This window comes from Trematomus bernacchii, unplaced genomic scaffold (assembly GCF_902827165.1).
Source record: "Trematomus bernacchii unplaced genomic scaffold, fTreBer1.1, whole genome shotgun sequence".
NCBI classification, from domain to species: Eukaryota; Metazoa; Chordata; class Actinopteri; order Perciformes; family Nototheniidae; genus Trematomus; species Trematomus bernacchii.
In genome coordinates this window covers 4499879-4525521 of record NW_022987708.1, presented here as the reverse complement: position 1 = coordinate 4525521, position 25643 = coordinate 4499879, and the positions used below count along the sequence as shown (strand labels likewise).

General features: G+C 39.8%; 1 protein-coding gene across 2 annotated transcripts in view; it reads right to left on the bottom strand.

The window, feature by feature from the left end:
* tgfbr3 (transforming growth factor, beta receptor III) overlaps window positions 1–18966 on the bottom strand; it is a 69710-nt gene extending 50744 nt beyond the window's left edge. For both annotated transcript variants that reach the window (XM_034140720.1, XM_034140722.1), the window contains exons 1-2: window positions 18723–18966; window positions 13668–13838 (exon numbers count right to left, since the gene is read on the bottom strand). In XM_034140720.1, coding sequence (XP_033996611.1) covers window positions 13668–13728 — 61 coding nt within the window. In that variant the 5' untranslated portion in view covers window positions 13729–13838; window positions 18723–18966. The remainder of the gene's footprint in view (window positions 1–13667; window positions 13839–18722) is intronic.
* Between the last annotated feature and the right edge of the window lie 6677 nt (window positions 18967–25643).

The window sequence follows — 25643 nt, the reverse complement described above, 5'->3', positions numbered from 1 at the left end:
ACTAGAGGATCCATGGATTTTACCTTTGGCTAGCCACTAGGCTAATTTACAAGGTCAAATCAGAATCAGGATCAGAATCAAGTTTATTGCCAGGTACGTTTACACATACAAGGAATTTGCTTTGGTATCTGGTGGTGCAAACATACTGTATTAATCTAAACAAATAAGTTGCAAAGTAGGTAATATATATATATATACAATATAAGGGTAATACAAAATAAGTATTTTTAAGAAACAATTTAGCATTAAAAAAAGGATGCTAAAGACAAGTATTTACACCAAATGTAAATAACCTTAAAAGCTAAAAAACAAAAACACTTAGGACAATGAATATATACGGCAAACTACAGTGAATTACTTACTTACTACTTTTGTTTTGTTCTTTGAACATAGAGAGTTATAATGGATCTGAATTGTGTACTTTTGGTAAATGTTATGAATGATAAACCATGTTATATTTAAACATTTAACTGAACTTAACAAGTAGAAAAATGGCAACAGCTAGCACTGCCATTCAGTTGGCGTAACTGCAATAACTTCCATGATGTTAAGTGCATACCCTTTACAATGCAACCTATAAACCCTAAATATTTAGATTTAGGATGATGCATAGCAGAAGGCCATCTTCATTAAGTTTGTTTTATGATGAAACTGGCTGAGGTCTAATACCATCCCATGTGCATTTACAATCAGCCTACAATCTTAAGGGACATGAAAATAGTTTTTTAAAAAGACTGCCGGGCCACAGCTTTGTGTCTTCTGTCAACTTGTCTGTCTGTCTTTCTCCCCCTCTTCTGTCTCCCCTCCTCTCCAGCCATATTTCCGTGGTCATCTATGGAGTACAGAGTATGTCCTGTCCAGCTGCTACTAGTGCCTTTTAGCTGGCCAGGCCAAACGCCCACAGCAGAGGAATGAGAGAAGCTGTTGTTCAATCTGCCTGAAAAACAAGTCCAGCCAGACACTCTGCAGACTATACCCCAAATACCGCCTTTACCCAACACATACAGCAGCTTCTGATGGTGAATCTGATACTCCAGCTGAACCAGTAACAGTCATCTCTAAAAAGAGAGATGAGAGTACACACTATAAAAGATACACAGCAGAGACAGTAACCCTTACTTTATCCTACAACAAAATATGCAAAACATCTATTGTTTCCATCCAGACCCGTTTTGTAGCTCGCATCTCAACCCTTTTGGTACTTCAAATTATTTTGGCAGAGCACTACTGTTTTGTGGTAAGCTACAGACTAAGATCTCCAAACCTTCGCTAATTAAAGGAAATGGATCTACTACCAAATGGGGTGCAGGGTAATAGCTTGGACAACATTCATTTCTAAAATGATGGAATAAAGTGACTGAGATGCTTTATTTCCCCAAAATCTATGATGTAGTAAAAGGCTTAACCCACCAATTTCCTAACTTGTAATCCTGCCAACATTTATTTTGTTAACATTCATGCAATAGGATCCTAGTTCTCATAGAATTATCGGTCAAGACAAATCAGCAACAAGCTAGGTTTAAGAAAAGCTAACAAGGACAAGACAGACTGATCCTGACTCGGCCAACAGACTCAACATCTCATCATCGCCCAATTACCCCGCCCCCCCACTCAGCTGTGAGGTCAAGAACTGAGACAATGATTTGAATGATTAAGTTGGATTCAAACCACAAACATTCAAAAGAAATGTGAGGATCAAATAGGATTTCCAAATTTCAAAGCCGGTTCTGAATTTAAATATATTTGTTTTTGTGTTGTAATGTTTGTAAAATGAAGAACTCATAATATGTCTTCAGGAGATTTAACAAAAGTCTTTGAAATTGGAATAAAAACCGTTTGAAACAATCTGAACTAGAGACTTGGTACCAGTTGTTTCAAAAGATGTTTGTTAGGTCTGCTATCCAGAATCCTAGACATTAGCTCTAAGAGTAAGTACTTTCTCCATTGACGTCGGCAGATGTACAGTATTTCAATAACTGACATCTTAAACATGTGTAAGAACCAAATCGAAAAGTGTCAGAGGAAAAAGAAAAGACTACTGTATAATGTGACTCAACACAGATATCAGACACTAGCAAGAGACAGTACAGAGGTGGCTATCTTACCAAAACAAAGTCATGTGTGTTTGTGTATCAGAAACATTTGATATAAATGAAAAACTGAATAAAGTCCAAGTTCAAGCATCAGTCAAACTGAAGTATCAACTGAAGTGAAGGTTCAGAAAAAGAATTGTTCAAGTGAGCTGGAAATGTCAGTGATGTGTAACCATTGAAATCAGATAAACTCTTACTTAAACAATAAGAGATCAGTTGAACCGTCAGTTGACATGAACAGTACATGCTGTAAGCAAGCAGCTCAAATATCAACTCTAAATGTGTTTAAAGCAGTGAACTGGTATGTGAAGAGTATTATGAAAGCAGATCAAATATTGACATGATAGCAGTTGTCAACTGTCAACTGAAGAATAAGATTAAACTAGTTGACGTGTTAGGGTGCACATATGTACACTGTAAATTGAAGTGTAAGGTCTGAAACTCCCTTCACATAACTCCAAATGAATAGTGTACTATGCACATAGGTTCATTTGTGCTAGTGGCACATGTCGCATTCTACCAAAGTAGTACAGGGCATTAACATGAAACACTTGTGACTGACATGCACCTTAATCTGACTCTTTTCTCCAAACCACCTGCAGTTACATGTTATGCCTTTTTGGGGGATTAGCACTGAATATACACGGACTGATTCTAAAAGCAACACTGGATATGGCATTACAAGACCATTTGCAAGATTAATTTATTTTCTGTCAAAATATAGTTGTATAGTCTTTTATTATGTTACATTGCCTGAAATGACCTTTGTCTTACAGGTACTGTAAGAACGGAAGTAAACATTTTTAATCCAGAGGAGAGACTGTATAAATACTTGCTTTGAGAATAACAATGTGATGTCCAGACAGTGATGTCACTAGACACTGTTCACATTTGTTGGCGGCTCCTTTTGGACAATAAACTCTGTAATGATTTAAGCTCTTGTATCTCGTAATAGTATTCCAGAATACTATACTGTGATAAAAACAAGATACAAGTCCAGCTTTCACTCTACCAGATTCACCAGACTGCATGCTTTAAAGTGCAACCACATATAATTTAAAGGGAAGAAACCAGTCCTTTTGAAACTGGCATTATGCACTAATGGTTGTCTTGCAGTAAGTTATTGAAAATGATCTGTCTGAACCATTATGTTCAACGATTGCAAAAACATCAGTGAAATTGGATGAGAAGAAATGTAGAAGAACTTTGGGGAATTGGACGAGGAAAGTAAGTAGGCCTGAAGCTGGTAAAGAAAGAATGCTGTAATGAGTTTGTAATGCTCCAAAGTTCACTGATGTACTTTCACTGTATATATGATATGAGCAGTAACATTATAGAGTGAATACTTGACTGTCATGTGATGGGCTGATGTCATATTATCACATATTTTCTATTAGTTAAAAAATGAGTTTGCTATCACACAAGACTAAGAAAAGCCTCAAATAATCACAGTTTAAAAGGAGGAGATAGGGCATGTCTAAATTGCTTGCTTAAACAATTACAATAAAAACAGTTTGACTAAAAAACGAATGATGTTTTCATAAATGTATACATTTTATTATATTGTATTAGGTAAGTCTCAAAGTAAAGGGTTTAAACACACTTTTTGAGGATATAAAACTGGAAAGTGGACCAGGTATCACTAAAAATGATAAACTTAGTGAGTTGGAACCTCCCTGTGAGGCGCATTAGCATTAGCATCTTCTCCTATCTTACCACTGATGACGCCTCTGTTTCCAAAGAATACACTCTGTTGCCTTCCACACTGCGGCACTGAGCCAAGATCTGGTACAGGAAGTGATGTCACTCTGTGTGCCAGTTAGGGACAAATCTGATATTCCCACAAAGCCATTTCCGAACATAAACAAACAGAACCTCCACCCTGTGTGTGTACACACATCCTCACAAGTCCTGTTCCCAGTACCCTTTAGCAAACAGAATCATTGTGCAGTGAAGATTACTTCACACATGTCAACAATATTAAAGTTCCCTATCAAAAAAGAACAACAATGGAGCAGAGGAAGTCCACTATGAAACTTAATGCATTTTCAATAGAATTCTCCAATAATGCAAAGATATACTAAGTCCAATTTAATTACAATGAAAACAGAGTAGCACAAAGGGGCCTCTTTGCTTCTATATATTTCCTCCCTTTACCTGAGATATACCAGTTCCCATATGAACTACAGGATTAAATAAATCCCCAAGTCTCCTTACTTTTTACTGCAAGGCATGATTCCCATGGACCATGAACTATGCAAACCTGTTTAGGGAACGTAATATTCTGCCCGCTTTTGTTTTCCTAAGGGGCTTTGGACTAAAGAAGCACTAGATCTGCAGTGTTGACTCTAGCGCAGCCCACTCACCCCTGAACCTTGAGCAACTACTACAGGAAGTGAGTAAAGCCGTTCATAAGGGTAGTGTAGGTTCACTCCATGGGCCTGCCTATGAAAAGGATTTATCTCTTGAAGGCATAAGAGGAGGAAGCTGGAAAGGGATGAAGGGAGGAGGGAAGGGGCGAGCCCCAGCTCCATTAGGGAAGTTGTAAACTCCCCCATCAAAGTGAGAAATATGAAGACACATATCCTGCAGACCTGTGTGGAACTCAATATCTCCCAAACACTCTTTATTGGTGATCTAGTGTAAGCTGGCATATAGCTGAATACACAGCTAAAAGAGTTTCAATGGATTATATGTTATCTTTGTTGGAAGTCTGGTGAAAGGATATGCAGGAGAGGCTTTGTTAAGTTTGTAAGTATATTAGCAGGTGTTCAGACAATACATTCATCTGGATGTTAATACTTCAGCAACAGTTAGGAACAAAGACATTAATGTTGTGCCGATTATAGGCCATTAAGTTGAGGGTTTTATATGAAAAAGGACGTTAAATATTAATTAATTAAAAAATACTGCTTGATTTATCAATCGATTAGTCCGGTAATTGTTGCAAAGCCAGTTTTTTAGTGCTAGGCACAGCATGTGCTTTGAGCTAAATGCTAACATCAGCATGCTAACATGCTAACAATGATGATGCTAACATTCTGATGTGCAACAGTTAGGTTTACCATATTAACACATCATAGTTTAGCATGTTAGCATACCAACATGATAATATTTTCCAATATTAAAAGGCTCTGTTTGATTAAGTAGTTTATATATTATGTGAAATGAAAGGTAGATAAAAAACGTTTCTGTTCCTGACAGCGAGACTGGTTATTATTCATCAGCCCTGACAAATGAAGTGGGCACCTGTTGGTAAACCATCACCGTGAGTTGACTTGAACAATTAAAGGCGCCATATGTAGCCAGAGGCAAGCAGAGGAGAAGGAAGTGGGTACATGTATCTCTACCTCTAAATAAAGACATCAATCAGAGGGCTTTGAAGCAATGGATGACAAGGCTGATTCCCAGAGGAACACATGCAGGAGCCACTGTGTAAAGTGAGACAGCTGAGCATGTGTGCGTATGACTAAAGACTTTACTGGCTGTGCTGCCACTGTATGTCTTTACTGATGGGTGCTGACATGTGCTGTCTGGACCGATAATATCAAAGAACAAAAAGGTTGTCAGCACCGTCACGACACAAGAACTGGCTGTTCTAAAGAGTAGTAAATGTTTAAGACCAACTCAAAAGTATATTAAAGCAGTTTGGAGTATACATTCTGGGCCAAGTTCAAATTGTAAAATGTGAAATATATTTATTTCGAAATTCCTTATGAGGTTGTACTCAAGATACATACAACTTTGTGTCAAACCATGAGTAAAACAAAAACAAGTGAAGGATTGGTTGGTAATGACAGAAAGAGTGTACAATCTAGCACCAACAATGTATAGTCATTATCTTTACATTGGTTAAACAGGAACGAGAAATGACTTTGTGTAGATACCTGCATCAGCCATCCATTCACATTGCAGTATTTAGCAGTGCTCATAGCACCATCGTTTTGGGGTTTTTTAAAGCTTTTTTTAGCCAGATCAGCAGCCTTCATTGGAGAGTGACAGTGTTGAAAGTGGGAGTCAGAGGGGATGACATGCGTAAATGGTTGCAGGACCTCATGGGTCCACTGAATGGGCACTGAACCCCAATACATGGGCCGCCAGCTCTACCAGGTTAGCTATACAGTATGGTTGCCCAGGTTAAAGGCTAATGTCCTATGTGTTACCGTCTTGTTAATGAGTAAAGGGACAAAACAATTGGAAATTGGTCAAGTATTGAGTGAGTACACCTCTGAAGGCAGTCGTGAAACTGGCTGCATTTTTACACCATCATGTTCATCCACTACAGTCTCAGAATGTAATTATATTAAATGTTTTTTTTCTTTACCTTTAATTTTATCAATTGTGTTTGTTATTGTTCTAAGCAAGTCTTGCTCAAGAAGAAGTCTCATTCGGAAAACAAGAGGGTTAAGCCTCCTCCACATTGTGAGAATCAGCTTAATATTAAGCCATAACATTGATCTTTAAGATAACAATAAGCTACACTTTCTTTACTCTAACAAAACAAACTCCTCCATTTTCAACCATTGCATTCCAGCAACAAGTCACCTCTAACATGATTTCTTTTTGAGCGACGCTTGGTTAGACACGACAACAAACAGCCAGCATCAAGCGAACGGTAAAGAAAAACATTGAATTTCTCTGGGGTCCTGTCCATAATGTTGCCCAACACTTGTAATAACAATCCGAGCCTGTCAGCAGCAAAAACAAGCACTTTCAGTGGACGTACATTTACGTCACACAATTGTCCGGAAGGATTACATTGCAGCCCATTTGCAGCACTCTTGCTCAGTACTGAACCAATTTGAAAAATGTTTTTCCCCATTAGTCAGTTGGACACAAAAACATGGGAAAATAGGGTCCAGGTTTGAAAAATACCAATGTTACCCTTTAAACGGGGCAATGGTGAGAAATGTTTGTCCTGCTGCTCCAAGGGCATTTCACTCATCAATCATAGATGTCTGCAAAAGCCAGCAGCATGGTGGGGGTTCGGGGGCCCCTGCTTCATCTGCATTCACAAAGATTCAAACCCAGCAAGGAGGTGGGGCCCTCAGTTCTTGGGTTGTCCTATCAGTCTCATTCCATTTGTGTGGTATTATCTGCCTTGTCATAAGTCTTCCGCGTACAGTTGCAATAGAGTGGTGAAGAAATGAGTCCTTAACACGGAATGAGTTAGCATTTTAGCACTTCTGGGTTTCCCCGTGACGTAGAGATTTTGATTCGATTACTTAAATTAGGTCTGTGGTTAATACTAGCTTACGAGATTTTCACATTTTGTTCTAGTACATAAAATACATAAAAACCTATTCCACTTTTGAAGCATTTACGTGTCTTATAAAGGCGGTTAAAAGTGACTAAATTAGACTATTAAAAGCCATGCCACAGAACATGAGGCTGCATGTAGTTTAGCAGTGGTGACATGATGTCAGCCATATAGTTCCTTCATAGCACTATATTATCTATTAACTTCTGGCGCTTGCATTTACGCTTTCTGTTATATATAAGTAGTGTGGAGAACTGTTGAGATTATCCTTCTGAAGAAAAGTATCATAAATGTCCAATGGAAAAATCCCATTGCTTTTTGTCGAAGGAGCGCTTGCGAAGCAAACTTCCAGGTCAGCCCACAAAAATATGTATTTTTCTAATACAAACTATACTTTATATAATTCACCAGCACTGATGGAAAGTAACTATTTCAGACAGGCTATGGTAAAAGTTAGTTGAAAGTCTAAAAGATGCTCTTTTGGGGAATTCAAAAAACGACAGAACGTAAATGGACTGCATTTATATAGCGCTTTAGTCTTTGTGACAACTTAATGCACTTTTACAACTCAACTCAGCATTCTCCCATTCATAAAGAGGCACAGGCTTTTATATAACGTGCCACCTGCTCGCACACTACAGGCTCTGCTCTCAGGAGCCATTTTGGATTTAGTATTTTGCCCAAGGATACTTTGACATGTTGACCAAAGGGGCCAGGGATCCAACCACTGACTTTCCGATATGTGGACAAACACTCTTCTTCCTGAGCAACAGCCACCACCATAACAATCTTTGTAAACAAGTTGTAGAGCATACTCAACAGTGTAAATCAAAATGGACTTACATTTGCAATTATACTTGCACATTTCATCCATGTCATGTCTCAACCAGATTTTCAGGATCAGAATGATATTGTTTCTCAATACCAAAATCAAACTGGGCCATGTTTAGCCATATCTGTTCATTTATTTAACATCCAAATTGGCATACATACTGTAAACACACACATCCTTCCATACCCACTGATTTGTTATGGGCATGTTAAAAGGATTTTGTAAATAAAAAAAATAGATGTTTTCTCAACATCAATAAGCGGCCCATAAAGATGTCCTTTTTGTGATCCAGTGATATTTTACAAAAACATCATCACTCAGATGTGATAATGGGGGGTTTTGAGAAGCAGCGGGTCGCCATCAACAGAAAGCAAAGAGTGAAACAATGCTGGGCCATTGTGCCAGTGTGTGAGCCCAGTGGGAAGGAGCCAGAGAGGTGAGAAAGGGCAAGGCAGACAGCGTTTTCACACAAGTTGGAAGGACATTCCTCCGGGGTTCTTCATCTTCAGGAAAGGGAGGGCAAGAGAGAAGAATGACTTGTCAAATGCCGTGCTGCCTCGTGTTTTAACACGTACAAAGGACGCTTTGGAAGGCCTCTTTAATGGACAGTTAACTAACGGAAAGTGTGATGAATAATAGGACTGTTATAACAGTCCACAGACAATAAATAAGCAATGAATATAAATTGTTAAGAAAAAAACTAAGATAGCAGATGATATCTATGATGTTGAGGGGAATGCTTAAAATGCACATAGATGTCCTACTAAAATTGTCACCTATATAAGTTGAGTTTTTTTGTTGTTTTAAGTGCAGATGCTTTAAGTAATTACAGTGGCAAGATTTCAGCTACCATAACAGCCTGTTAAATGACCTTTTAGAGGCTAAACCACTGTAGCTAATGGTTACTTTATTACCTCTGCCTTTATTAGAAGTTACATTTTGAAAAACAAGTGGAAAAAGAAAGCATTTCAAAGAGTCTGTGTGCGTGAGTGAGTGCATGTGTGCATGTTTGTATGTGTGTATGTGATATAACTCAAGTATCTGTTATTCAGGGCAGAGTAAAGGGCCTGCTGTCATTTTTTGGACAAACAGTCCTGGTTTCCTCAGAGCTATTCCAAAATTGGGACATGGTCTTTCAGCAGGACTCATCTGGTGGAAAAGGAGTGAGGAAGGTGAGGCCCCAGGAGGGGTTGGTCTGATGAAAGACACCACCTGGAAGCCTTCAGCTACATCCCATATTAGGACTTATTTTGCAGAGTCAGTTATCCACTCAAATGTTTGCACCTTTGCAACGAAATTAAGTCATAAAGGATGTAAAATAAAAACGACACATCTAAAAATACTACACGATATAGCACAACTTCTATTTGGTTTTGCTGCTTCTAAAAGTTATCGGATTAGGGGGAGTCCCATTTTGTACAATTACACTCTCTTTTTTCAATGAAGTCACACACATTGCATAACTCTTTTACACTAACTCTCCCCAGCTCCGGTGGCATTTTTTTCCTCTTAGTGCTGCGAAACACAATGGAAAACGCACGATCACTCCAGCTGTCTCCCATTACTGGCTTTGACCAAAATTATTTACACGCCTGCTTACTGGAACTATGGAGAGAGAGAGAGAGAGAGAGAGAGAGAGAGAGAGAGAGAGAGAGAGAGAGAGAGAGAGAGAAAGAGAGAGAGAGAGAGAGAGAGAGAGAGAGAGAGAGAGAGAGAGAGAGGGAGAAAGGGAGAAAGGGGGCGGGATTCGGTTCACTCCCGCAGATTTGCGTAAACGCCCTCGTAACGGGAGGCTGACAAGATATGATAAAGCAGGACGAAGATACGAGTCTATTAGTAAAGACCTGTCAGCTGCAGCTCATTCAGGTGATCTTCCTCCTGTGAGTGTGTGTTTGCGTGAGTAATTGTATCAAAGTAAATATTCCACGATTTAATTAAGACACTGCTGTTAATTAAACTGAGTAATACAAGGGTGACCTTTATTTAACAGGCAAGAGATATAAACAGGGCCAGCATGGACGTCTCCTCCTTGACAGCGCTGTTAAGATAAAGGCCTCATCATAGGGGGAGAGCAGACCTGTAATTAGACACACAGGACTCCCGTTGCTATGTAAACATCCCAACCACTCTGCCTGGCAGCACACTGCCTCTGTGCCACTGCTCCAGCTCCTCGCATGAATCACAGGGCAACATCTGGTTTAGCACGCTGGAAGGGACTTTGTCGGTTTGGCACGCCGTACGTGTGTGGAGTGTGTCGATTTGGACCAGACAACCCACGCCTGCCTCTCTCCTCCCCCTGGCTACCCCTCCTCTCAGATTACAGCGGTTGCACAATGCTTTTTGGCAGTCCCACTATTGCTGGCGCTATAAAGCATTGTGCATATAAAGACGAACCTTTTGCTCAACTGTGGGGGGAAAAAACATTAAAACCACTTTTGGCAGCGCAGTGACTCCAGTCTGCCAAGAGTATACAACAAATCCGACAGAAAGAAAGTTGTTTACTCTAGTGTTTAAAAGTCATACGTATATGCCGTGAATATGAGCACAATTCCCTTTTCCACTCATTGTTTGATTTAACAATCCCAAAAGATTATGTGGTTCCACAATGAGTAGCTGAGGACAGATACGCACTAATAGCTCCATCATTCATCAAGCCGCCCCATAAGTAGAATCAGGAAAGGCTATAGGAGGAGGAGAATGTACTACTTCAATCAATGGCGTGTTTTTCAGTGAGTCACCAGCCCGGCGTTGTGCCTCCAGTAAAACCAGCATCCTGCCGGAGCTGTTTCTGGCAAGTGCCTCAAATTAATATCTGGCATGGCTCCTAGAAAACTCGATTTTACAGCGAAACCCAAAACTCAGCCCAAATGTCCACAATATATCCTTCACAAAATAACTGTTTTGGCAAGCTGAGGAGAGGCGACCACAAAATGGTAGTGAGGATATGAAAGAAAAAGTTATAAACAGCTAAAAAATTGAGCGCAGCAGCAGAACAGAGACTTGAAATATGGACGTCAAGGTGCTCTCAGTCTGAGTTTGAAGAGTTATGGGAGGCACGGATCCTGGATAGCATTGCGCTGAGAGAAGACTCATTGCAGACTAATCTAAACATTACGTAAGAGAGCTCTCCTCACAAGTTTAGAGGGCAGATGTTACTGTTTACACAGATGCAGCGAGATGATAGAAAAAGACAGAAAAAGAGAGATAGAGGGGAAGATGGGCTGAAGAGGTGGTGTGAAAAAAAGATGACAAAATTGATAACCTTACCACTGAAAGTGAAAGTTCATTCAGCCAAATAGAGGTGGAAGATTGTTGTTTTATCTTGAAAATGTTATTGATTGACTGCCTTTACCTGCTCAAAAATCAGTTTGATGAACCCAAGTGCATCTGAAGATTTGTCCATTGTTCACCAAGTACAATCACTGCCAGGGCACTTTGGGGGAAAGGACATTTGGTTTTCTAACTGTAAATATCTGTCCCTCGTGACACAGTTAAACAATGCGTTGTGCCGCATGAGGAAGAATTTAGAGGAAAACTTTGTACGTGACTTCATTGTGTTTGAGATCCTGGCATTGTGGTAGAAATTATGTTTGCTCTACCCACAGAACATACTGATTACACTGCTATTGTTTTAGTAGAAGTCCACTCTCTGGAGTGCGGTTCAAACCTCCAGGGAATAGGGAAGAACTTTTGAAATAATAACCTTACAATCAGACTGTAAGAATGAAAAATGGGATCACTTTTTTGGAGCGCTGGCTATGTGGCATGCCTGCTCCCGGGTAATCATCCCTGTGCTACGGCGGAAAAGCAACATGGGGATCCAGATTAAAGCTGGAGTGAGTTAGAGTCCAATGGCAAACATTGTGAAAGCAGACCCTGTAAACATGACAACTCATAATCAAAAAAATGGAAAAGAGACATGTACACTGGATTCTCAATGTGGTTCGTGCAAGATTGTTGCCAACTTGAGCATTTTTTTTAATCATACTGTGGCGCTGAGCATCAGGCTTAGATCAGTGAATTGAATATTTTGGTCAAGCGATGAAACCACTGCTAGATATTGAAGCCAATGTGGACAACAGTAACAATTCCTCTAGTTAATAGCCTACCCCTCCCACTTCCAGCTAGTACATAAATGACCACAACCAAACTTCTCCCGAGAAACATATTTATTTCTGCACGAGAGAAACCTTTTTAAAAAGTAACTTTTAATTTCACTTTTCCATGTAATATTTATGTTGCTTAACAAGGGCAATGCAAAAGTGGCTACCTGGAAGTGGCCTCTCGGAAATCTGATTGGTCAGTCTAAGTGTACATCATTTGCAGTTGACCGATGCAATGAATTTGTCTGAAATCTTGCATTCTATTTTATAAATAGTATAATATGTAAAATAAATAGTCTGTGATATATTTGTTTTGGGGTTTTTTTTACAGGCTTGCAGCAAGGATCCATGGTGATGTTTGTTGGTAAGTCATAAAACTAAAAGAGGGATTGGCATGAAATGTGATAGACATTAATATTGAAGGTCAAAAGAAGCATGCACATTCCTCACAGTGAGAGGTACAGTACTGTATTTCTCAATAATTAGACAAAGTTATGGTATGAGTTGTGGCACCATCCAGTGCCTAACATGAATTGATATATGACACACCGATAATGCACATGCATTTTAAGTATTCACTCTTGTAGCAGTTCACTTATATATTTTCTCTGGCTCTGTCTGTTGGTTTGATTAACGGCTGTAAATTACTCAGTATTTGGCATTATCTAATCCTCATTCCAAACACTCTGACAGATACATGTAGAGCTGCTGAGTGTTTGTATTCTGAGATTGAACTTGTCAGCACTTTCTTAAATGTAAATCCCCCTTACTCACGACTCTGACAAGCGCTGTCTAGAAAGGCATTCTGGGAGAAATAGTGGAAAATCCCATATGGACAAAGTCGCGGTTGTCTGACAAGACAGCACTGCAAGATTCTGTGCTGCGTAGTCAATATATGTTGTTGCTGATAGCAGAGTGGAAATTAAAAACACATTCAGTCATGTCATTAATTATCTTTTAGATAGCTCTAGGCTTCACTTCCTGAACTACAACACAACAAACTCCTCGCACTGCTCTCTCTAACGGTACGTCCACACGGTTCCGTTGCGTGCTTCAACGGAGACGCTTCCCATTCACTTTGAATGGGGTGACGTCACGCTTTGCCGAACTGCATTGTGGTTCCGTCGCGTCGCTTTGCCTCCGTTGCTCACTTGCGATAACATTTCAAACTATTTAATGACTGCCGGCTGCAGTATTCTAGCTCAATTCAGGATCAATTTAAAAGAAAGTTCCAATTAGTCACTTAATAATATCTCTCCAATGAAAAGCACTAACTACCCATAAAATGATGTAAGCAAACTAAAGTGTAATCTAATGTTGTTATTATATATGATAACTCTATTTATTTCACATGTAGCTTAGCAATGAGAGGATCTTACCTGCAGATGCCAAGCAGCATATTGCCAGAAGTAACAAGGGAATGGGGAATCTCCTAGCCATCCTGTCGTTTCCAGTATGAGGAAGGTGGGCAAACAGGCCTTTTCTCCTGCTCCTCACAAGGATGTTCCTCTCTATGAAGCAGTCTGCAGAAAGTCAGCTCCAAGCACCAACTGCAAAGTGAACATAAGTAGAGAAAGTCAACCAGAAGAAGAAGCAGGTTGCATTGAGCGTGGACAAACAGCAGGGAACTGGGCTAATATACACCCTGTGGGAGTGATGAGATGAGACAAGAGAAGCAGCAGTTTAGAGGTCAGCAGATTAATCCAGGAGGGTTAATTGGGGCTCATGCATGCTTCAAAGGGCCGTGCTGCACACACCTTTCCGTGCCAGAGTGTATGAAAAGTGTGGCTGACCGGCTTGCTGGGAGTGAAACACTTTGGGACATGCCACAGGTTATTAACACTCTTTAATTGAGAGGGCCAGGAAAGACTGATGCTCCAGAGGGGTCTTAAGTAAGCAGATTAGCACTTACCATGCTAATCAGCATGACCTCCCCTAAAGCTTTAACTTTAGTAATGTGACCCCAAACATTGACTAACAGGACGCAGCAATAAGTCCATGTACTGTTAAACACTGAGGATGTCCAACATATTTTACACAATCAACAGAGTTCCTCTTAACCAACTAACCTAACTAATAAAAAGGTAAAATAAGTTAAACATTGTCATGTTACTTTATGAAATGAAGTCAAACTGAAATTAAAGTATTAGTATATTAGTATATACTTCTTGTTCCTGGGATTTTTGGCAGTCAGGCCATTAAACCTCAGCCCAACTGGAACCATGTAAGAGTGGGACTGCTGATAGCCTCCCTCCTTTATAGTGGGATAAACACATGATATGTAACTTACAGTGGGAACCAGTTGGTGAGCTATGATATCTAGCTATCCAAATGGACACTTGCTAGCCCAGCTTGCTAGCTTTCATTTTTTAAGGGAAATACAACTGAGCCACACGATGGGTCCTCCCTCATGTTGAATATTGTGAAAGGAAAGGCGGCTTAAAAGGCTAACCAAAGCTATGTGGGCTTTTTCATAAAGGGGGAAACATATCTATTGACATGCTTAGGTCCTAGACTCTCATATTTACTCTCCCGTTTGTTAGCGGTCCCTACTGAGGGATATCCACTTAATAATATAAGCTGACACGCTGTTGTATTTATCTATGTGTGGTCGTTGTTTTTGCATTTACTTTTAAGTTTTTGAATGTGGGTTTTTTATGTTTGTAAGTGTTATTATGTGTGTGATAAAAATGAGATATCATTCAAAACAAACAAAGCGAGATTTGAAGGATATATAAGCCTATCACAGTATCTAGTTGAAGCCCACCACGTAGACAGTAAACTGTTTCAAATGTGTATCTCCTAGCAACACGCCCACCAGATGTCAGTCAGCTGCTGCCGTGGGAAAAACCCACCCAGAGGTTGACGCCTTGATACAGGTTCCACAAATAAGTCTTAAACTGCTTTATCCTCTCTGGAAACATTGACAAAAGTTGCAGTATTATTTATTTACCTAAAGAAAAACTTGATGTTACTGTAGTAAAAGATGTTACTGTAAAAGAGAGGCAGGAGGATTTTAAAAACAGGTTAATTATCTGTAATATACTTGAACCAAAACACTGTGCATTTCAATTTGTTTCTTAATATCATTCTAGTAGATATAATGTTAATGTTTGCTTTTATACACCTTTCTGTAAAGGTGGAAGTTCAGATTTGCATTTTGATCATTAGAAAATAAATGAAAATCTTTTAAATGAAGCACCTTAAAACTACATAATATTCATTTAGTTGTTGTGGCTTTGCCTACAAAAGAGAGATGTTACAGTAAATAGACAAATCATCATTGCCATTGCATCAGAACAGGGAGGATCATCTAGGCTAGGTTTTCACCATGTCTGAAAGCAGTGCATTCTGACCTTTAACAGTCGATGATTCTGACTAATCAGGTTCAGGCCCATGATATCTGGAATAATGCAATGGCTTCAACATCTAGGCCCATGTTTTTTTAAATCTTGAATCAAGCCTCAAAAGGGAATTTTAAAAATAATAACTTTATACAAATGTATTCTGGAGAAACATTTTAAACAATATGTTTTTATTTCTAGGTTGCGTAACATGTTTGAAGTGGTACACTGAAAAAGTGTTACACAAACTACTTCTCTGAGTGATATCTGATTCTTAAAACAACAAAACTGTAACTTGAGTTGAATTTTAAACTCATGTGGTTAAGGTGCTGTGACAGGAATTGCACTCGGTCACAGTATAAGCAGAGCACTGCGTGGTAAAAACAGATGTGTGCTCCTATCTGCCTCGTGGTGAACCGTACAGGGTGTATGGGAGGTGATGCATAAAGTCCTAAGGTGCATCGCTCTGCAGTGCAAGCAGCTTGCACAGGACAAAGGGCCTTTCACTGTGCGGCGATCCAAGGCCTGGGAAGTGATTTTGGAAGATCATGACAAATATTACACTTTCAGCTAGTCAAGGAGAGCCAGTGCCCTCTGTTTGATGTATGCCTCTCTGTGACCTTCCTCTCCTCAATGACTAAACAAAGGTAAACTGTGTTGCAATACCTTCGGTGAGTCAGACCAAATCAAAGGAAAGGAGCATTCAAGACGGAAGAAAGCTTAATCTGTTGGTTAAGGTTGGGATCAAAGATAGAAAGTGTTCTTAGTATGTTTTGAAATGAATCTATCACAATTTTAACAAGCGTGTAAGGTAAATGAAGGGCAACAAATGTGACCTTCTTCTAAACTGTTTTGGGTTGAGAGTAGAGGTTTTACTTGTACTCATGCCTCGGTGCTGGTTGTGTTGCAGCAACAACTTTAAATCACCTCATGTGACTTCTCTTCAACCCTGACCGTCTAAGCCGAGCAACTATTTCACCCAAAGAAGATCTGGAAAGTACATCAGTACACAGACCCCAGACTGAGCGTACTGCAGTGCACATTACCGAAACCAAGGTACATACTTGTGGCCACTTCAATGTTAAAGGCCCTGGCTTACATCTGTGTCATCATGTATGCATACGCTGAAGTTAAGTGTTATTATGTCCAGAGGGCAGATACTATGTTCCCCTAATCACAAAGCCATGAAAGAGAGCTGCACACGAACGGCTGAGCCAGTGTGTGTGGGACAAACTGCATGTTGAGGTACAGGAGTAAGACGTTAAGAATGACTCATCCGACACCAGCATGTGTCATAAGTCACATGTTCATGACCTGCTGAATGAACCTCGTATTAGCTCTTCTCTTCTTTCAGTGTAACTACTGGCTAAGGACTAACAAACCATCAAACCTCCCACTCCTCCTTCTATCACAAAAGCACCGCTCTGACTGACTGATTACAAGTGTTATCACACCCTTATTTCTAACAGCGCTCTCTGTCCCTGCACGCTACAGCGCAGAGAAACACCCTGACACCTGTGCATGATGTGCATGATGTGCACCTTTGACGACGGCGTTACCATCCAAACAGATCCTTGACACATATGTTATACTAAGGGCTGCAATGAATGCATGTTTTCATTATCAATTATGTACTAGCTCCAAAACATTTCAGAAAATAGGGAAAGAGTCCAAGGTGATGCATTTAAATGTGAAACAAAACAGAAGCAATGAAATATTTGAGAGGCATTTTCTGACTTTTTTGCATGAGAAATAATCTAAATGGTTAATCAAGTATCAAATAGACATTTTTCTGTCAATCGGCTAATCTACTAGTACACAAATCACTGCAGCTCTCATTTTAACATAATAAGTCCAGTTTGCAGTAGTCATAATACTTTATGCATGTCACTTTTAAGTATTTGTTTTGATATCCAATGTCCTGAAATAGAGCTCAAAAGATAAGTAATTGACTTAAAATGAACATACAAAAAAGGTTGAGGTTTCATGAAATAGTTTGTAGCGAAAAAGACTAACATGCTTGTTCTGGTTCTCAAATGAAAGGGTTTGCTGATTGAGCTCATGCACCTCAGGGTGATTTAAGCTTAGACTATGTTTCCAGTTATCGATACATTATGTATTTAGTAATGATTTTGTACCTGTGTCCATGTGTTTACGATGTGTGTCCTATGTTTAATGTCTGAAAGAAAACGTCCCACCTTGCAGCAAAATAGTAAAACATTCATTGGTTTTTGTTTTGTTTTGTTGGATATTTGAATAATTTTGGATTTCAGACTCTAGGTAGTACAAATTTGCAAATGAAAAACATAATCTTGGGCTTTTGCTTTCTTTTTTTTCAGTCCAAAAATTCATAAAGTAAGTTGAATGCATTATTTTGGTTATGAAGATTTCAAATGTTTTTCCTAAAATATCCATTGACAGATTTGAAAACACATTCAATAAACATGCATCAATTAATTAAGGTTAGTGTCAACCCCAGATAGTTAACATTGTTGAGAAGCCAAGTGATCATTTATTAAAATAATCTGTTTCTCCAGGGTCCAAAACAATCAACAGCACTATCTGACAGTAATAACAGTATTGTTGGTGAAACAAAAACAGGGCAAATCACGTTCACCCTTAATTCTAGGCAGTTTTCAATGTAATTTGCAAACATGGGATTCCTGTTGACTCGTCCTGCTTTCAACCCAGATCTTACACGGTTCCCCTGTCATGAGAGCATGCTGTTCTCTATCTGCAGCAGGGAACACCTCTCAAAGCACTGGATTATCACTCTGCTTACCTCCGTTTTATGTTAATTTCCTGTTTTCTAATAAAACATGACCAAAACAGTATAGCATTGGATATCAACATTAGCTAATAGCCTGTAGCTTGTAGAGGAGCAGCGAGAAGGAGAACGCTGCATGTCAACGCAGCATTCAAGAGACAGATGTTCAGCTGGATTTATGGGCGGTTAGGTAAACACAGCTAACTGGAAAAACATATTTTTGCAATACATCTTATTTACAGACACGGTGTACAATGACAGTCTTTTAATAAACCACACTACTCCAAAAACAAGCACAAATCTTGAAAGTGTTGAGAACGTACCATGCAGAGTCTCCAGAAAATGCCCAAGTAAACTTGCTGGAAGTGAAGTCGCTCGCGGGATGCGGATATTAAACGTCTTCTCTCGGCTGGACATTTACACCATCCCGTTGTTTTTGGTGGAAAAGCGAGCGGTCAAAACGGACGTGATATTGTTCTAGCAAAGTGTGGATAAACAGCCCCTCTCGCTCAAAGTTGTAACAGTTTACTACTATCTATCTGCCTTTTACTGGGGTCTTCATCTGGGGGCGGGGCCTAGAGGGAGGAGGCTGAGCTGTGCGCGAGACGGGCTGTTGCTGCACAGCTTCCCAAAGCGGGGTGGGCTCCTCGCGAGCCCCTGCACGAGCGTCAGGAGGTCCCGCAGACAGCATCAAAGTCAAACAACTTTATCACAGACTCAGATAAAAGACGAGACAATACTTAAAATAAAGTTAAATATATATATAAACTTACCAAAGCACTTTCCGTTACTTTTGGATTACCTTAATATCAAAAGCAACGCCAATAAATAAGCCTGAGAGAAAATAAATGTCAACCAAAAAGAGTGAAAATCCTAAAGCAAATTAATTCAGTCGGTGTACAGATTCTAACCTTAAGTGTTGGTCTACAAAAGAATATAGCTCACAAAGTAGAATTTAAATCTGCCCCTTTTACAAGAAATATGGCATGCTCTTACTACAGTATGTGGAGAAAAACAAACAAATAAGGTGTCCACCTACTGAACTCCCAAAAAAGAAAACATTTGAGCAAAGAGGGAATATAGGCACAAGGCAGGAATCTAGACCAAATTATAGACCAGGCCTATGGAATAGTAAAGTTTACAAATCCTGTATAAATGCAATACATGAAAAAAAGCAAATACAGTATTTTAGTTTTTAACATCAGGTGTCCACCGAAAGCATATAAAAAAAGAAGATATTTTAAAAAGAAATGAAAGTAGCCCTTCAGACTCATTTTGCTTGGTGTGTGCATGTGTGAATGTACACTGTAAGAAACGTACCGTGAAATTCACAGTATTTAACTGGCAGCAATTGTTACTTACTGTAAAATGAATTACAGTAAGTAACTTGTCAATTGTTGCCAGTTACTTACTGTGAATTGAATTACAGTAAGTAACTTGTCAATTGTTGCCAGTTAAATACTGTAAAATGAATTACAGTAAGTAACTTGTCAATTGCTGCCAGTTAAATATTGTAAAGGTAATCACAGTATTTACAAGTTTTTATTTACAGTAACAGTGTAAAATGAAACACAGTAACTTCCAAGTACTGTATTTGTGTTTACGGTAATAGTGTTTTAACTGTAAAATGAAACACAGTTAATAGCATTTACTTTATTTTGTATTACAGTAGTAGTATTATAGCTGTAAAATAAAACACTGCCATTTAAAAAGTACTGTATTTTCGTTTACGGTAATAGAGTTTCAACTGTAAAATAGAAACTTTAATGCTATCATTTTAAGTTACAGTATCAGTATTGTAACTGTAAAACAATATATTATTGTATACTTCATGTCATGCTGGTAATTTACAGATTACCAGACATTCTTGACACAATTGTAAAGCTCACCAATAACTGCAGGGAGACAGCAAACAATACATTTTATCAATGTATTCTTAATTGTTGAACGGTATCAAGACCATGTAGTTTCTTGTGCTAAATGATAAATATTTTCATCCATAAAACAATCGATATTAAAGGGCCCATGTCATGGCCATTTCCACTGATCATAATTACATTGTTGAGGTATACTAAAATAGATTTATACTGTGCAATTTTCCAAACTCACATTGGTTTCGCATACAGCATCTCTGTCAAGTATGTGTATTCAGCAGTATTCACTCTCTCCACTAAACGACTCGTTGGAGCTCTTGCCCCCCCCTCCCTGTGAGCCTAGTGTGCTCCGATTGGTCAGCTCGGCCACTCTGTTCTGATTAGTCAACCACCAGAGAGGCTCCGCCCATGTCTAACAGTGCTTTTTTCGGCTCGCTCTCAGCGGAACATCAGTCTTATAATGGCGTCGGTACAGCCGTATATTTTATACGCTAACTAACCGAACTGTACCTACAACTGTTGTTATAGAAGAGTGTGACGGCCCCAGGGCCTTTGTCTTACGATGGGGTGGAGCTGAAGAGGCTAATCAGCGCGATCACGGACACCTGGCCGGAGCCGAGGTGCTATTAAGCCCAGCTGCCCGGAGTCACACGGCGGCCCCTCTCTCTCTCTCCAAAGCGGCTCGGCGATCCTCTCCCCTCGACCACCTATCTCTGCATTTACCACAATAAATGTGCCGTGGTTTTGTAAACTCGTGTATGTCTCCTTGTCTTTCCGTTGTGGCCTACGAGCCGGTCATAACAAAGAGTAAGTTATTTTGTTATAAACTACTACCGTTTGATGAGAAATCAAATCATGGTTTGCTATGAATGATATGTTATAGGAGCAAATAATTCAGGGAAGAAAGGATAGGCCTACTAAGTATTTCCATTAAACTTTATTTTTAGAAATGTACAAAATGAACGTAAATATACATATATACACGGTATATCATCAATTACTCCCCGTTGTCGGCATCTTGCCTATAGCAGCCGGGGCTTTTTAGGACGATGCATCAGTGTGGTAGTCCCGTCATGTATTGTCCGGCAGGATCTGGCTGGACGAAATCAAATGCAAATCACAAAATATTAGAGAAACTTAGTTGTTTTAGATTCGTTAGTAGTAGTTGTGGTAGGAGTCTATCTAATGAACACAGTAGCTTGCCAGCTAATATGCTAACCTAGCTTTGTTTACCTTGGTAGCTAACACGATATGAACGCTAGCTCAGAGGAACGGCAACTATAATGTAGAGTAATAAAACTACTATGAACAAAAGCTAGTGGTTCATATTAGGCTAGCAATAACGTGTTTATAATTGCAATCTTATACGGGTAGTCTGCTACGTTCGGTCATTCATTGTAACGGTCATGAATACATTGTTTTTGCGCTAGCATGTATAGCTAGCCTCGTTAGCTATACATGCAGTATGTACATGTACTGTCACAATGTACGGTAAATCACCCGGAGTATACTGTATGACTATTCCGTGTGTGACTGCAGACATTCTCCTGCCATGACAAACATGTAAGGCCATCTGCTGACATTGTAGTTGATATATTTAAATGCTAGCAACGTCGTTAGCCCAGTAAGCTGGGCTTGTTTAGTGTAATAAAACCACTATGAACAAAAGCTAGTGATTCATATTAGGCTAGCAAGAACGTGTTTACAATTGCAATCTTATACGGGTAGTCTGCTACATTCATTGTAGCTGGCATAACAAAAAAGATTCCCGAGCAAACCCATGTCTAGCTCCGTTGGTTAGCTCGGTAGCATACACGCTACGCCAGCTATAATGTAATTACGTTTCGCGACTGACCGTACGGCAAATCACCCGGAGTATACTGTCTATGAGTATTTCGTGTGAATGCAGACATTCTCCTGCTATGAGATACATGTACTGTATGCAAGGCCGTCTGCTGATATTAGAGTTGATATATGGAAACGCTAGCAACTTAGTTAGCACAGTTAGCACTGTGTCAATGGCTTAGCAGTCCGACACAGTTTATACATTTAAACAGTCTTGTTTGATAAATACACAAATAACAATGCAAACTTACAGGTTGTGTACCCGAATCTTCCCCTGCTCCAAACGGTCCAAACAAACTAGGAATAGCATCGTCCTTCAGTTTCAAATGCTGTGCATATCCGGCCTCAAACTGGACAATGTTTTGGAAGCTTTCGTCTGTGAAATGCCGGTTCTTCGAACCTCTGAAGGAACAGTGTTAAAAAGAAATTTCAACCACTGACTTCGTCGTGGTTCTTCCGTCGGTAGGACAAACAGCTCAGATTTCTCCTCACATTTCAAGAAACAGGTCCTTGGCATTGGCATGACTGGATCGATTGTGAACTGAACCAGAGCTTCCAACAGTAAATGTTAGGCTGGTAGAGGGTGCGGCCAGCGCCGCTGGGTGTGGCCATAGCTCTTCGGGATTGGTCCATTTCGTTCCGGGTACCGCATGACATCATGCCGTACCCGGAACTAAATGGAAGACTCAAATGGGCAGTGACGTATCTCCAACGAGGCGTTTTGGGGAGGTATTTTCTGTGTTAAGGCCCCTACACACCAGGCCGATATCGGCCGTCTTGCGTTGTTGGGCGAAAACGGGTTCCTTGTCGCCCAAAATCAATTTGGTGTGTCCCGAACCCTCGGCCGTGACACGCCTTATTTGGCCTTTCACGATCGACACAAGCTATCGGGCCAAGAAACCACTCTGATCAGCTGTTCAGCTAGCAAATGAGAAGCGAAACGGAAGTGAGGGACGTAAACAAACGATTTAAAAAGGCACAAGACAGCAGCTAAACACCAGCAGGTGATACTTAAAGACATCAAACATAGCCCTTAAATGTCCTCTCTTACCTCCCACACATAGCAGGGACATCTCTGATATCGGCGGGAGCGTCCCCGGCTGTCCTCTGCTGAGAGCTCCGTGATTTGTTTGGTCAAGTCCGGTTTTTCATCTCATCGTAAATTTAGCAAGAAGTGGCCATTATTACATTGCTGACTCAATAAACTACACACCCGCCAGAACACTGCGATCATCAGATGCAGGTCTATTAACTGTGATTTTATAGTATGTCTGCACTTTATGTGCTCATTTCATCATTCATGTATTTTTATATTCTAAAACATGTTTTCGATGGAACGCACATGCTATTTGTTTGTTTATATCAGTCTGTTCTTCTTCTCTGTCTTCCGGTTGTTGCCTATTTTGAATGACGAATACACACTACCGCCGCCTGCTGGTAAGGAGAGTTATTGCCACTCACGCATGCGCAGTTCGTACGTGCTCGGCTGAAGTAAAGCGGTGTACACACGGCCAAGACGCAGGAGAACTCGTCGATGGATCTGTCGGTGTCGGATGTCGGCGAGTTCTCTGGTGACTGCCTGGTGTGTAGGGGCCTTTAGAGTTTTACTCGCTACAGGGTGTACTTTGAGGGTTTTGACTCTGCCCACCGTTTACATGCATAAAAACCTTCATAACACACAAGGGGACGGGTAATAACCGGAAAAGCATGACATGGGAGCTTTAATATCCAAAAACATGGAGATTGCATTTTTAAAACAGTGGCGATAACAAATCAACACAAAGAATATGAAGCCATTTCTTCTGCCAAGCCATTTTAGAGACGTGCTGTAGTTGAAAAGGTGTCACGACCTCGACACAAACTGGCAGAGGTGGGAGTAAGTCCTACATGTGCAAATCATGAGCAAGTCTCAAGTCTTGACCTACAAGTATCAAGCAAGTCCCAAGTCACTGTGGTGAGAGTCAAGCGAGTCAAGTCAAGTCATTGCTCAGGTCAAGTCAAGTCAAGTCAAGTCATACAAAATTCTGATGAATAAGCCCAGTTTCCGCATTTAAATCAGTTAAAAGACAGTGGTTATGAAAATGGATTCAACCCACACTATGATCTTCATTACATACACAGTTAATCATTTTAAATCTAATTTAGACCGATGACAATCATATTAGATTCATATTAACCCTAGAACTGCAGACAATATAGCTAGGACTCAATCAAAAAGTCTGTTCAAAAAGGCAGAATTCCAGGTAAGAAAATCATATATGGCATTTGCCATTACACATATTTAATTTAAATGTATGTTAACACTAGAACCGCCAACAGCATCAGCACCTACATAGATATCATTTTCAAATCATTTAATTTGTTCCTCTTCATCATTTCCTTATAAACTAAGTAGGACGATTTAAAACTCACTTAATTGGGTTAATTTTGAAATTGCTTCAGTTTATCATCATAACAGATCAAAAAGTTCAGATTCATTTTTACAATAAATCAAGGAATGATGCACTTCTACAAACAAAAACATCATAATTAAAACATTTAAACAAACTACTAAAAGTAGATGAACTACATTATTCAACAGTTTACAGTAACTTCTGATAATAACACAGGGGAAATAAACGAGGCATCTCTTTTCCTCTCTCTCTCTCTCTCCCTCTCCTGACAGCCCATCAGTATCAGGGTTAGTCAAAATGAATCCCTTGGCGGTTCTAGTGTTCATTTACCGTTTTGTCTTCTCTTTGCAATGCTTAATCGATTTGAAACCAAGTCTAACGTAGCTTAAACTTAACGTTAGCTTTCTAGCTGACACAACACATTCACGCACCTTTCTCTCTGGGTTTTTTTGTAGTGACGAATGAAGTTGGATGTTGTGGTCGTGTCACTGATCTTTATGCTGCAGACCCTGCATACCGCTGTTCTCTTCTTATTAGCGTCATCGACAACATAATCCTTGAATCCAAACTTCACTAATTTTGGAGTAACGCTAGCCGCTGCCATGTTAACCGACACTCCTGCCGTCTAGTGGGTTGCCAGGTTTGCGCGCATGGCGCTATAATCACCCAATCACGTTTTTCGAAAAAACTAAACGTAATATCACACTACAAAACAAACGCAAATATTTTATTTTAAACAGTCAAGTCCTTTCAAGTCATCTGTCTCAAGCTTAAGTCAAGTCTCAAGTCATGAATACCAAGTCAAAGTCAAGTCAAGTCTTATCAATGTTAGTCAAGCAAGTCTCAAGTCAAAAAATATGCGACTCGAGTCTGACTCGAGTCAAGTCATGTGACTCGAGTCCCCACCTCTGCAAACTGGAGAACCCAAATGCACGACCCAGAGACACAGTCTTGAATGTAACAAAAATTGTCTTTTTAATGTCATTGAACAGAAAATCCCTCTTAACAGAGTAAGTACTGGAATAACAAAATAAACCCTCACAAGGAGGAAAAAACTAGTGATGGCAGTTTGACACTGCAGCTTCAAACGGAGCTTCAACCCTGGACTTCCTATTCCATAGAAGCAGTGATT